Source organism: Sarcophilus harrisii, chromosome 4 (assembly GCF_902635505.1).
Source record: "Sarcophilus harrisii chromosome 4, mSarHar1.11, whole genome shotgun sequence".
Classification (NCBI taxonomy): Eukaryota; Metazoa; Chordata; class Mammalia; order Dasyuromorphia; family Dasyuridae; genus Sarcophilus; species Sarcophilus harrisii.
This window is the reverse complement of record NC_045429.1, coordinates 23,568,971-23,581,368: the sequence shown is the minus strand read 5'-3', so window position 1 is coordinate 23,581,368 and position 12,398 is coordinate 23,568,971. Positions and strand designations below refer to the sequence as shown.

Sequence of the window (12,398 nt, the reverse complement as noted above, 5' to 3'; positions counted from 1 at the left end):
TATTTCTATTTGTGTCCAACTCTCCATGACCCTATTTGGGGCTTTCTTGGCCTTCTCCAGCTCATTTTACAGATGAGAAAACCAAGGCAAACAGGGTGAAGTGACCTGGCTGGGGTCGGCACAGTGTCTGCGGCCAGATTTGAATTCAGGAAGAAGAGCATCCCTTTGCCACCTAAAAAATTGCCTGAAACACCCTGGGATTTAAATAGCTTTTTTGTGTGACCTCAAGGTAGACAAAGCGTGCATTGGTTTTAATAATGGTCCAATAGTAATGTTTCTTTTCTTCTTTTATCTCCAGCTTGTGGCTGTCGGAATGAGGAATCACCCCCTGGACTTGCCTGTGCAGTTCACAGCCAGTGCATGCACCCTCAATTTAACCCGGCAGGGTCTGGCCATGGGCATGCCCGTTCGTTTGTTGTCAGAGGTCATCCATTTACTTCTCAAAGCTCTAAAAAATTTCCCTAATAACCAGCAGGTAATTTAATTCTAGTTCTCTGCTACTGTACTTAGCTGGGAGTATTTAGAACCTTGCTTTCTATCCCTGTCCTCCGTAGGGCATATGCCAGCCTTGGCGTGGCCATTTTTTTCTCTTTTGCATAATTCAAAATTAATTTCCAGGATGGTAGAAGCAGATCTGGCACTGTTTTGGTGTCCAGGTTGTTTGATGTTTGACCTGACTCTTAAGGACATGGAAGAAGGAACAGTGGCAGTGAACTCTGGGCAAGTTTCTTGTTCAGTTTTCTTTAATGACCAAGGAAAACCTTATGAATTAAAGGAAGAATAGATTTGAGTAGTGCCTGATGTTTTTCCCAAATTTTGCTGAAAAAATAGATCCCATTGAGGTGCAGAAAAAACAGGGTGATTCAGGTATATCTGCACCCTGAACATTCAGGGGCTTCTTCCTCTAAAATCATCTTTTTCTCTTTCCCTCTCTGTACTTGTGGGCCCAATTTACATCTCATTCTTTTTGAAGCCTTTCCTGACTACCCCGGCCCAAACTTCTCTTATTTTCCTCTGGCCTTTCATAGCACTTCTTTTGCTTTTTAATTTCACACTTAAGATACATTTCCTTAAAATTAAAATTTTTTAAAACTAAATACAAAATAAGGAAAAACAGAAAGGGAAAATATAAAAATAAAACAAACATTGTCATGTGCCCAGCAAATGTGCACCGGAAAGATTCAAAATATATAACAATAAATTTCCGTTTCAACAAAACATGTAATAATAGAAGAGATAATATATTCACAACTGCTCATCTAGTTTTTGCTTCCTTAAGTAACTTAATCTTTGGTCTCTGCTGTGCACTTTTTACTGTATTCTTTTCCCCCCTATTTTATCTTCCCCAGCTCTTCCAAGCAGCACAGATATATTTATGTATACATACATATATACATATAAGTATATTCACACACACACACAGACTTCCCCACATATGCATATATCTACATATATATCTATAGGTATACTCATATATATGAGATATACATAGGTATACCCACATATATAGACACATACACACAAGCATTTACCCATGTGTACCTATGCTTTAAAACAAATATCAATATGGCTCACATATAAATGTACATTTCTTTCTTGATTGAATCTTTAAAGTTTAACTTTGTCTAAGATCAGTGATAACTAGCCCCCTTTTTTTTCTAATGATTTCCTCCTGTTCTGTGGAGGGTTTGTCCCTTATCCTCTCCTCCCACCCTTCCTTTCCTCTTTATCCCATTCCTATTTATCTACACACTTTATCCCATTCCTGCCAATCTGTTAATCCTTCTTTTTATCCTTTTCCCATTAATCTATACATCTTGTCCCACTACCATAACTCTGTACATCTTTACATCTTTCTATACCCCATCTTATCATTTATCCCTTGTTCTACTACCCTAAATCTATACATCATTTTGTAGTCCACTTTATTCTATTTCTACACCCCCTTTATAGTTTTTGGAGAATGCTATATTCTTCATGGTGTATATATATATATATATATATATATATATATATATATATATATATATATATATAATGTGTGTGTGTGTGTATGTATATATATATATATGTATATGTATGTATATATGTAGTATTCCCTATTTAATCTATTCCGATGTGAGATTTTCAGAACTATGAGCCCTCCTCCTTCTAAAGCCTCTTGTTGGTTCTTCCTTTTGCACAGTTTTGCTTTTTAGAATCAGATCAAACTCAGCCTGACCCAGAATTTCTTTTTAGCTACCCAATTACTGATGTCAGTCTCAAACTAGAGTGTATATTTCATGTAAAAAACAATTTGTGTTGAGTTTTTTTGAAAAATTAATCTTTAATATTAGCTCTCATATGTTTTCTACTAAGTTCAGATTTGGTTGAGAAAAAGTCCTGAAAATTTGCAAGTTCATTGAATGTCTTTTCTTGTTGTTGTCAGCATTATGGATAATTGCTGCTGATAAATCCTGTTCAATTTTAATTGTAGTTCCAGCATATTTGAATTTTTTGTTTGTCTCTTGCAAAATTTTCTCTTTGATCTGGGAGTTTCGAAATTTGACAATATTTCTATAAGTTTTCCACAAAGAATCTCTTTGAGGTGGTGATTGGTGGATTTTTTTCTGTTTCTATTTTCCCCTCATGTCTTAACACTTCAGGACAATTTTGGTTATTTCTTGCGTTATTGTGTCAAAATTAATTTTTTGGTCACAGCTTTCAGGTAGTTCAATTATTCTTATATTTTCTCCTCTTCTTGATCTATTCTCCAAATTTGTTGTTATGTTTCTTATAAGATGTTTCACATTCTTTATTATTTTTTCATTTTTTAATATTTTGTCTTGTTATTTCTTGGTCTCATAGCTTCACTGGTTTCCCCTTGTCCAATTCTAATTTTCAAAGAATTTCTTTTTTTAAAATTAATCTCTTGACTGTGGAATCTGGAGGACCTGAGTTCAAATTAGGCCTAAGATACTTAATACTTCCTAGCTATGTGACTCTGGGCAAATCACTTAACCTCACTTGCCCCGGGGGAAAAAAAGACATCTCCTTTTCTAAGATTTTTTATAATCTTGTTTTTCTTAGATTTTTTTTCAAGTTTTTTCCTCAGTCTCTCTCACTTGACTTTTGATTTTTAAATTCTTTTGAATTTTTCTATAAATTCTCTGGGCAGGGAGCCATTTAACATTACTCTCTGGGGTAAAAGAGCCTTTTTTTTTTTTTTTAATTCCATAGCTTTTTATTTACAAGTTATATGTATGGGTAATTTTACAACATTGACAATTGCCAGACCTTTTGTTCCAATTTTTCCCCTCCTCTCCACCCTCTCCCCTAGATGGCAGGATGACCAGTAGATGTTAAATATATTAGAGTATAAATTAGATACACAATAAGTATACATGACCAAAACGTTATTTTGCTGTACAAAAAGAATCGGACTCTGAAATATTGTACAATTAGCCTGTGAAGGAAATCAAAAATGCAGGCAGGCAAAAATATAGGGATTGGGAATTCAATGTACTGGTTCTTAGTCATCTCCCAGAGTTCTTTCACTGGGTGTAGCTGGTTTAGTTCATTACTGCTCCATTGGAACTGATTTGGTTCATCTTATTGCTGGAGATGGCCACATCCATCAGAATTGATCATCATATAGTATTGTTGTTGAAGTATATTCCTGGCCTGCAAAGAGCCTTTTTTTTTTACTTCAGTGTCCTCCACTGAAGATGATCCTTAGTCTTCCCTTTTCCCATAATAAGTTTCTATGGTTGAGTTCTTTTTTCTTTGCCTGCTCATTTTTTTTTTTTAAATGAGAAGTATTAATGTAAACTCCTTTAAATGTGGAGTAGGGGGATGGTGCCTCTAACTTCACTTTAGGCTTTCCCCTCTGACCTAGAATCCTAAACTGAGCTTCCTCCCCCGCCACCTCCCCCCAAGTGTGGTAGCCTGCAGCCCAGGACCTCTGCACTCCTGATGTGCTGGATTCTCGCCCAGGGCAGCATCTCTGCAGCACAGCTGGAGTTGTTCATCAGCTCAAGTTCCCTCAGTCTTCACGGAGTCAGACCCAGGATTCCTTATGTTAGCCCCACGAATCCCCACTTGGTGTTTGTCTTGACCAGCCTGACAGTGTTTGCTTTTCACACTGGTTAAAGTCTGTCCCGGGGTCTTTGTTTGAGTCTTCTAGGTTTGTTCCAGGAGAACCCCTGTTTTGCCCACATCTTTGTTTTTCACCAGTCTTTGTTCACCCTGAGGCACAAATTTGATCTGTTTGTGGGGAGAATCTGGAGAGCTTGAAATTTACCACCTACTCTGCCTTCTTCCCAGAATCCTCCTCAGTGTGTTTTTTATGTTGATATTAATGTGTACATATGATATGTCTTCTGGATTACAATCTAAGCTTTTTGAGGGCTGGGACCAGACCTTAACTTTTTTGTCCTTCAGTGTGAAATGCATAGTTGCTGGACTAGGAAGGCTAGTCCGAAAGAGACCTGAATATTCTTAATTCCTTAATTGGATTTCTTGTGCATAGTTTATTTCTGTCAAGGAGAAAGCTATGTAGATGAGGGGAAGAGAGGATGCAATCGTCAACTGCAGCATTTTTATTTGTCAAATTAGCCAAGAGTCGAGAGTCCAACCCTTTGGAGTCCTTGGTGATCTGTCTCATAATCTTGGCCAGCTCGGTAACTAGACAATAATGGTGAGAGTGGAACCACTGGTGTGGTAGAATTCCCAAGTCTTGTCTAGAGCTGTCTGTCTTGGATCTTCCACAGAGGAAGTTAATTACTGAACTCCCCAAAGGTCTTGCTGGGACCTTGACTATCATGCTCACAGTTGAGGACTGGAGTTGAATGATTTACTGTGTATAGTCTGAAGTGATCTCTGACTAAAGTTACTTTTCTTGATTCCCGAAAAGCTACAGAAGAATTGTCTTCTTTCCTTGACCAATGCCAGAATTCTTCAGGATGTCCCATTTAACAGGCAAGTTCAAGTTCAGTAAGCATGTCAGGGGTTCTTGGTTGTGTGTGTATGTCTGTGTGTGTGTGTGTGTGTGTGTGAGAGAGAGAGAGAGAGATGATTAGAAGTCCCCGTTCCATATTGGAGGTGCTATCCTAATCTCATAATTTGATGATTAGCCTAAAAGAATTATTTTTAATGTTTGCTAAAAAGAAAAAACACTAAAAAATACAGACCTTAAAATGATCACTTTCTCCATGAGCCTTAACACCACACTTTCAGAGATAAGACTTTGGAGTTTGGGAATTTGTTTTTTATTATAGATGGTAGTGATATCTCTCAGTTTCCCTTTCCCAACAATGTTAATTAATTTAAGAAATTACAAATGTCAGAACTTATTTTTTTCAGGTTTGATGCTGCCAAGTTTGTTATGAAATGGCTCTGTAAACACGAAAACCCAAATATGCAGACGATGGCAGTGAGCGTCATCTCCATTCTGGCCCTTCAGGTATGAGATTGTGCCTAAGTGGGCCAGGTTTCCTTCTCTCCCGGATTTTGATGGAATGCCGATAATCACTGCTCCCCTTCTTTGCTTACAGCTCTCTCCTGAACAGACGGCACAGCTGAAGTCAGAACTTTTCATTGTTGTCAGGGTGAGTGGACTGGCACATTGCTTTCTCATCCAGTTTTCCTGGTACATAGACATGACCATTTACCAGGTTGTAAGATTTGCTTCAGACGCACTTGTCTGAAGAATTTGGTCGCTAACTTGACATGTTTTGTGACCAGATTATGGTGAGTAGTAGCCTCCCTTGCCATCTTTTTTTCCAGTGCCTTAGCACAGCTGCCTCAACCCTAGATCTCTCCATCTTTGGTCAGAATTTGGGAGGTTCTGGGGATAAGCCTGGCTAAACACCTGAGAGCCTCTCAACAGGCATTGGAGGGTTTGGCCATAGTGACCCCTTCAGCTCTGGACAATTTGTTAGCTGCACCCCTACCTATATCATAGATCTCCTTGCAGCCTTGAAGGAAGACTCTTGTGTCTTCTTTATAGGATCCCTTAGCCCTAGTTCCTAGCAGGCATTCAAAATCAGGATTTATTGATCAGTTTGGTTGATCAATCATTAGTGTAAAGGCTGGTCAGAGTCTCTTGGGGTCTAATCCAGCCTCACTCTTCAGTGAGTCAAAAAGACAATAAAAGCTGGTCCTAATGATATTAATACCTAATTGAAGCTTAGAATCAGCATGGGCAACTTTTAAGGACATATGAGGAAGGGAAGTCTAAGATTAGTCGGTTTTTGTTAAAGACTGAGAATTTAATCTCCAGAGTTTAGATCAAGCTCTTTTTCCTTCTCTGAAGGAGTCCTAAAATCATTCTGTCCTTGATTATCTATTGTCATATGACTTGTTTCTTAGCTAAATCTGATTATCTCAAGTGGAGATTCCCTAAAATGTTCCAGAGTAGACAATGTGTGTTCTCTTCTGACCTGAGTGCTGTGATAAAACTTTGCATTTTCTCATTAGAAAGTCACAAGTTTTTCTCTACACACCCTCAGATTGAAATAACATGGTTTCCAATAAGATCTGAAATTGGTATTAATTGCTTCCAGAAATTGTCTAATCTAATGAATTGTTTGATGGACTTAGGTTAGGATAGGGAACAAATGATATCATGAAATCAGGTTTTTGTGATAATTTGAGTTGTCAGAACATAAGAATCTTCCTCTTTTTTCTTAGGAACTTTTAGCAATAGTGAAACAGAAAACCTCTGAGAATTTAGAAGATATCACTCTGACGTTTACCTTGAGAGCACTGTGGAACCTCACGGATGAGTCCCCAGCCACCTGCAAGCACTTTGTTGAAAACCAAGGACTGGCCATCTTTGTACAAGTCTTGGAGGTACCAGACAGGGAGGGTGGACTTCACGTGGAGCTCAGCTTCTTGATGATGTTACTGACCTCAAGATGTTTCTTTTGACAGACTTTCCCCTTAGAATCAACGATACAGACCAGAGTTCTTGGCCTTTTGGTAAGATGCATTAATTCCATGGAGTTAATTATGGCAACTTCTTCCAATTGACGTGAATCACAAATCTTATCTCTTAAGGGAAAATGTTCTTTGTGTGTGTTGGCTGAAGGGGTCCTAGTGATGACCTTTCCTGGCCAAGTGACCCTGGGCAAAACCCTTGCTTTATTGAGCCTCAATCTCCTCTACCAGATGAAAATCTTCCCATTTGCTTGACCTGCTTCAGAGTGCAGGTTAGTTGTGTGGAAAGAGGGGCTATAGAAAGGACACTTTAGGAGAATCAATTAAAAATGGAAATTAGGCTAATGACTCGGCATCTTTCCCTGCCAAGGGCACCGTTTTTAGAGCAATAGGGCTACCTAATTTATCCTCTACTGAAGCCTTCTTCCAAATGCGACTGTAGTATGGAGGTGACCTTCAATTCTCCTTATGCCAGTGGAACACAGTCTGACTGTTCCTGCCCAAGTGGCAAGGTATTATCAGAGACAGAGTCTATGTTTGGCTAGCCGGACTGACTAAATTCAGGCTTACTGCCAAATTGGCTACAGAATGATACATTTCTGAGTCATAATTATTGCTAACAAAGTCAGCAATAGTGGGTGTGGTCAGCATCAACAAAGGGAAGGCCCACCCTGGTGAAATCCCACCCCAGATTTCCGAATGACTTTACATGGAGCACCAAGGGAGCTTCAGAGCTAAGTGAGATTCTTTGTCCCCAACAAGTTTAGTCTACTAATGTTGATGTGACTAAAACTAGAATATGAGAATAAAAATAGAAAACATTTGTTAAGCATTTAATAGATGCCAGACCACAGGCTGGAGATATGGCTAGAGAACAAGACTTTCCTTCCCATTTTAGTTAGAGATGGGATGGCTTAGCTTTGTGGCAGATGGGGAGGCCCAGGGAGCACTGGCAGGTCAGATGACCGAGCCAGAGAGCCCTGTGAAAGGGGCAGATGGCAAGACTCGGCAATGTCCATGTTATTGCAAAGATTCTGTTATTGGTCTTCAGCGTGTATGTTAGCCACATTGCCAGCCTGTGCCCAGGAAGAAAATGAGCAAAAAGCTATGAAAACAGATGAGGGATAGGAGTAGAAATTGTGGAAGATTTGATGGTAAAGGAGCCTTTGAGTTAGGCCTTGTTAAGTTGTGGTTAAGATTCCAGCAGATTCACCTGAACGGCAGCTGGAAGGGGCAGCATTTCAGGAGGAGGAAATAGTGTGTGGGGGCCTTGGGAAAATGCAGCGCCTGTTCAGCTGATGGCGAGAAGAGATAAAGGCATGTGAAAGCTGCAAAGTAGCCAAAAGCCAGATGGTTGAGTCAAGTCTATCTCGGGGATCCTCTTGGATAAGGTCCTGTCCTTCCCTTGAGTAGGGGCTGCTGCCAGCTGGCATCACGTTCTCTGCTCTATCTCCATCTGAACAGGAGAGGACTCCTTCCTTTCTACCCCTGGGGTGCCCTTGCTCCTGCCCGTGCTCTCTGGATACTTAGGATTTTTTTGTTTTGTTTTGTTTTTTGTAGATTCTTCCCATTTCCCCAAGGTCCAAGTTGAGGCCAATGGATAAGGACAGCTTTGGTGGCCAGTTTGATTTTCTCTCAGCTGAAGTCCAAAGAAATGTTTATGTTTGATAGAAAGAGAGACTACCAAACCAATTGAGCTGCCCAGAATGGGGTGAGCTCCCTTAGGAGGTTGTGGACTCATTGATCTGGAGCTGGAAGGGGCCTTAAAGAGAGTCTTATCCAATAGCTTCTCTTTACAGACAGGGAGACTCTGGCCCAGGTTAGTGAAGTGATTTGCCCAGAGTCACCCCCGTGGTCAGTAGCCGAGCTAGTATCTGAACACAGGTTCTCTGACTTGAGAATCCAACACCCTCCTACAACCTGGTGCTCTTGTGGGAAAGTCTGAACGACCTCTTAGAGTGGCCATTCTCTTATGGGTATCGGGGGAAAGTTACGCCGGCTGGCCTCGGCGGAAGGCTCCCCAGCGTTGTCTTACTCTGAAGGAGGAGGACAGAGTCGTAGACTCTGGAGGCTTGGACTTGAGGGTTCAGCAGTGTTGGGCTCAGCACCTCCTTTTGAATAGCTGTAAAAAGGGGATGACAATAGTTGGATTCAGAAAGGGTTTGCCCCATCTTGGGGCAAGATAAACGGTAGCACCCAATGTTAGGAGGAATTGCACGGTTTCTGGAGGTAAGGAGGTCATTGATTGTTCCCTCAGTGGGTCATCATTTCAGCAGATTGTCGCCCGTACCCAAGGGTGAAGGGGCGAGGGTTAAAAGATCAAGACCAAGTTTGTGGATATGGTACTCTGTGGAGTGGGTATGATAGGGTAGATAGGAAGTACCAACTTTTGGAGCAGCTTGATGGTGGAGTGGATAGAGCACTGGCCCTACAATTCAGGAAGACCGGAGTTCAAATGTTACTTCAGACACTTAACACTTCCTTTCTGTGTGAACCTGGGCAAGTCATTTAACCCCAATTGCCTCAGGGGAAAAAAAAGTACCAACTATATTGACTGAGTGGCCTTGGGCAAATAGGGACCCCTAGACAAAGGCCTGGGGAGAATTCTAACCCCCCAGACTCTTTGCCATACCGCAGAAAGAGTAAGGCTGCTCCCTTACTTTAGTCTGATTCACTTCTGCCTGAGGCTGGGGTCTTCAGGAATGAGTGACAAACCACAAGAACCACAGGTGAAAGGGGAGGACTGTGGGTCACCTGGTCTGACAACCCCCCACACACACACACACACCTTTCCCTGGTCCTTTAGATGCTCTGACTCTGTTCTTAGCTCTCCCCGTGATCTTCAGGCCTTTCTGCCCTCAGTTCCTAGGACTGCTTGGGCTGCAGCCATACACTCCTCTTGACTTTGACCTTGACTTTGGTAGACCGATCCAGTCTCCGCCTCAATTCTCTCCCTTCGCCTTGCTAAGTCCCAGTCCTGAATCACTTGGCTCTTTTGCTCCCATTTATGTGATGTTGAAGGGAGCCAAAGGAAGCATCCATGCTCTGAGTGGCCTTGCAGATTTACATTCTACAGCTTCAGCCTCAGCTTGTGGATTGTGGCCACTTATTCCAACCCATTTGATGGTGCCTCCCTTGATAGGGTAGTAAAAGTCCAGTCCATGGCATGGGGGGGGAGAGGGGGGGAAGAATCGAGAAGCTCATGATTGCTCCTGCGCCTTTCCTCACCCTTCCCAAGCTCTGTGGCTCTGTCTTCCCTGTAGAACAATGTTGCCGAAGTCAAGGAGTTATCCTCTGAGCTGATGGTGAGCAGCTTGATGGGCCATGTGAGCCGGTTACTCCACAGCGTGGAAATGGAAGTGAGTTACTTTGCTGCAGGCATCATTTCCCATCTCACTTCCTTGGGGGAGCAGGCGTGGACGCTGAGCAGCATCCGGAGGAGAGTCCTTTTGGATGACCTGGTAGGGAGCACTCCTTTTACCTGGCGGGACTGTGGCCTTGCCCTTCCCGGCCCCGGGCTGACCAGGGCTTGTTCTCGTCCCTGCAGTACACTACGGTGCTGAAGTGGCCCAGTCCGAGCTGTAAGATGGTGGCGTTGGTGACTTACAGGTGAGCCCTCAGGACGTTCGCCTCTTTTCTCCCTGCTTCCCCCCAAGGAGCCGGTATTTAAGACTCCGGGACACACGCCATGTCCCTTTCATCTGTATTCTGATGCTGGTTGTTGGCCATCGGGTTCCTGAGAGCCGAACACTAGAGGCACGGAAATGATGGCCACGTCCCCAGATGTCGGCCCGATTTCTAAATGTCTTCCTTTGGAATCCACAGGTCCTTCAAATCCTTTTTTCCGTTACTTAGCAACTTTGCGATTTTTGAGGTTCAGCTTTGGGCGCTGTGGGCCATGCATCACGTCTGCAGCAAGAACCGTACGTACTCTAGGGGCCAGGATGCCATTTTGGAGGGGGGAGCAATTGAGAGAAGCTGAGGAGTCCCCCAGCACTTCTTCCCTGATCTATGGCTGTGGTGATCTGGTGGTCTAAATAACAGAACCTCTAGGAAGTACTTCACCATGACTTATCAGAGAAGGGAATCAGGCCAAACGGGCTATATGCCAAAGGAAAGTGGGGATAGTGAAGTTGATTTTTAGTAAATGTCTACTAAGACAAAAATAATGGGCCCTGTATACAGGGATCTCGTATCCTGTTGGAGTGACCACTAGGATGCAACATTTGCTTACTTACCTCCATACTTAAAAAATTGAAGAAAAAGAAATGTCTAGCAGTTGGGGGTGGGCAGGATGGGAAGGAGTCAGGGCTCAGAAAGAGCTTTACTTTAGACATGGGGATGGGGAGTCTGTCCATAGGCACAGGCCTGAAAAATGGTGGGATCAGACCAACTGGGACTTACTTGCCTGAAGGGATGAAAGCATGCAGTGAGCTTGAGAAACACCAGCTTGTGGCAGTGGCAGTGGCAGTGCCAGCCCGAAGAGGGGATGGTTCCACTGAGGCATGCCATGCCATGGAAACTAAGCAGAGGGGTGTGATGTGGTCAAACCTGTGTTGTAGGAATATTAGTTTAGCAGCCCCGTGTGGGAAGAACTGGATGATTGCAGTTGTCAGAGGGGATGAAAGCTTGCTTATATTTTTAAAAGATGAGCATAAAAATCAGTAATGGTGGCGAAGTGTTAAGTGCTTCCTATGAGGCGGGCCCTGAGCTAGTTACTGGGACTGAGTAACAGTCCCTGCTTGCAAAGAGTTGACATTCTCATGGCAGGGCAGATGGCGTGTAAATGAGTCTAGCAGAAATAGGAAGTGACTGCAAAGCAGTAAAAATGGCGGGGGAAGGCCTTGGGCAGAAGGGGATGCTTGAGCTACATCTTAAAGGGAGAAAAAGAGGTGAGAGTAGGAGTTCTTTGTGTGATGCAAAGCATAGAAATGACCATTTGGGTTCTAAGTGCCAAAGGGAAATGATCCACAGTGACATTGGCCCGAGAGGTTGGAGCCCAGTTGTGAAGGACTGAAGTGAATCCAATTAATAGCGGGGGTGATAGAGAGCCACCAGCGTTGTTGAGTAGGAGAGTCATAAAGTCAGCTGTACTTGGGGAAAATCCCCCTTGGAAGGCCGCCACAGTGATCTAGGCCTCCATGGGGACAGAGAGGAGGGCTCCCATTGGGTTTGGGAGTTAAAGGGGATGGAATTTCATCTCTGACCTGGATATATGGGATAGGGAGGACCCCAAGGTCGGGGACCAGTGCCTGAGGGAGATGGAGAAGCCCTTTTGGATGGTTGCGTTTGAGATGACACCGAGGTGTACAAGGAGATGAATACAGAGAGTATTCTAGAGCCTGTTCCCGGCTCAGGCTGCTCTCTGAAAGGAAGCTAAGTAGAGGAAGAGCGTGGAGGGGAGGGATAGGACCCTGCTGGGGGACTGGAGAAAGGCACCCCCAGCTTGAGAGAGGGTGACTGGACTTGTCCTGCAG

General features: G+C 43.0%; 1 protein-coding gene across 1 annotated transcript in view; it reads left to right on the top strand.

The window, feature by feature from the left end:
- The window catches only part of ZYG11A (zyg-11 family member A, cell cycle regulator), a 32,372-nt gene that overhangs the window by 18,570 nt on the left and 1,404 nt on the right, over positions 1–12,398 (top strand). Inside the window, exons 5-13 of the mRNA XM_031969102.1 lie at positions 299–475; positions 4,895–4,959; positions 5,344–5,443; positions 5,535–5,588; positions 6,673–6,834; positions 6,916–6,963; positions 10,185–10,382; positions 10,469–10,530; positions 10,747–10,844. Of these exons, the coding sequence (XP_031824962.1) occupies positions 299–475; positions 4,895–4,959; positions 5,344–5,443; positions 5,535–5,588; positions 6,673–6,834; positions 6,916–6,963; positions 10,185–10,382; positions 10,469–10,530; positions 10,747–10,844 (964 nt within the window). The remainder of the gene's footprint in view (positions 1–298; positions 476–4,894; positions 4,960–5,343; positions 5,444–5,534; positions 5,589–6,672; positions 6,835–6,915; positions 6,964–10,184; positions 10,383–10,468; positions 10,531–10,746; positions 10,845–12,398) is intronic.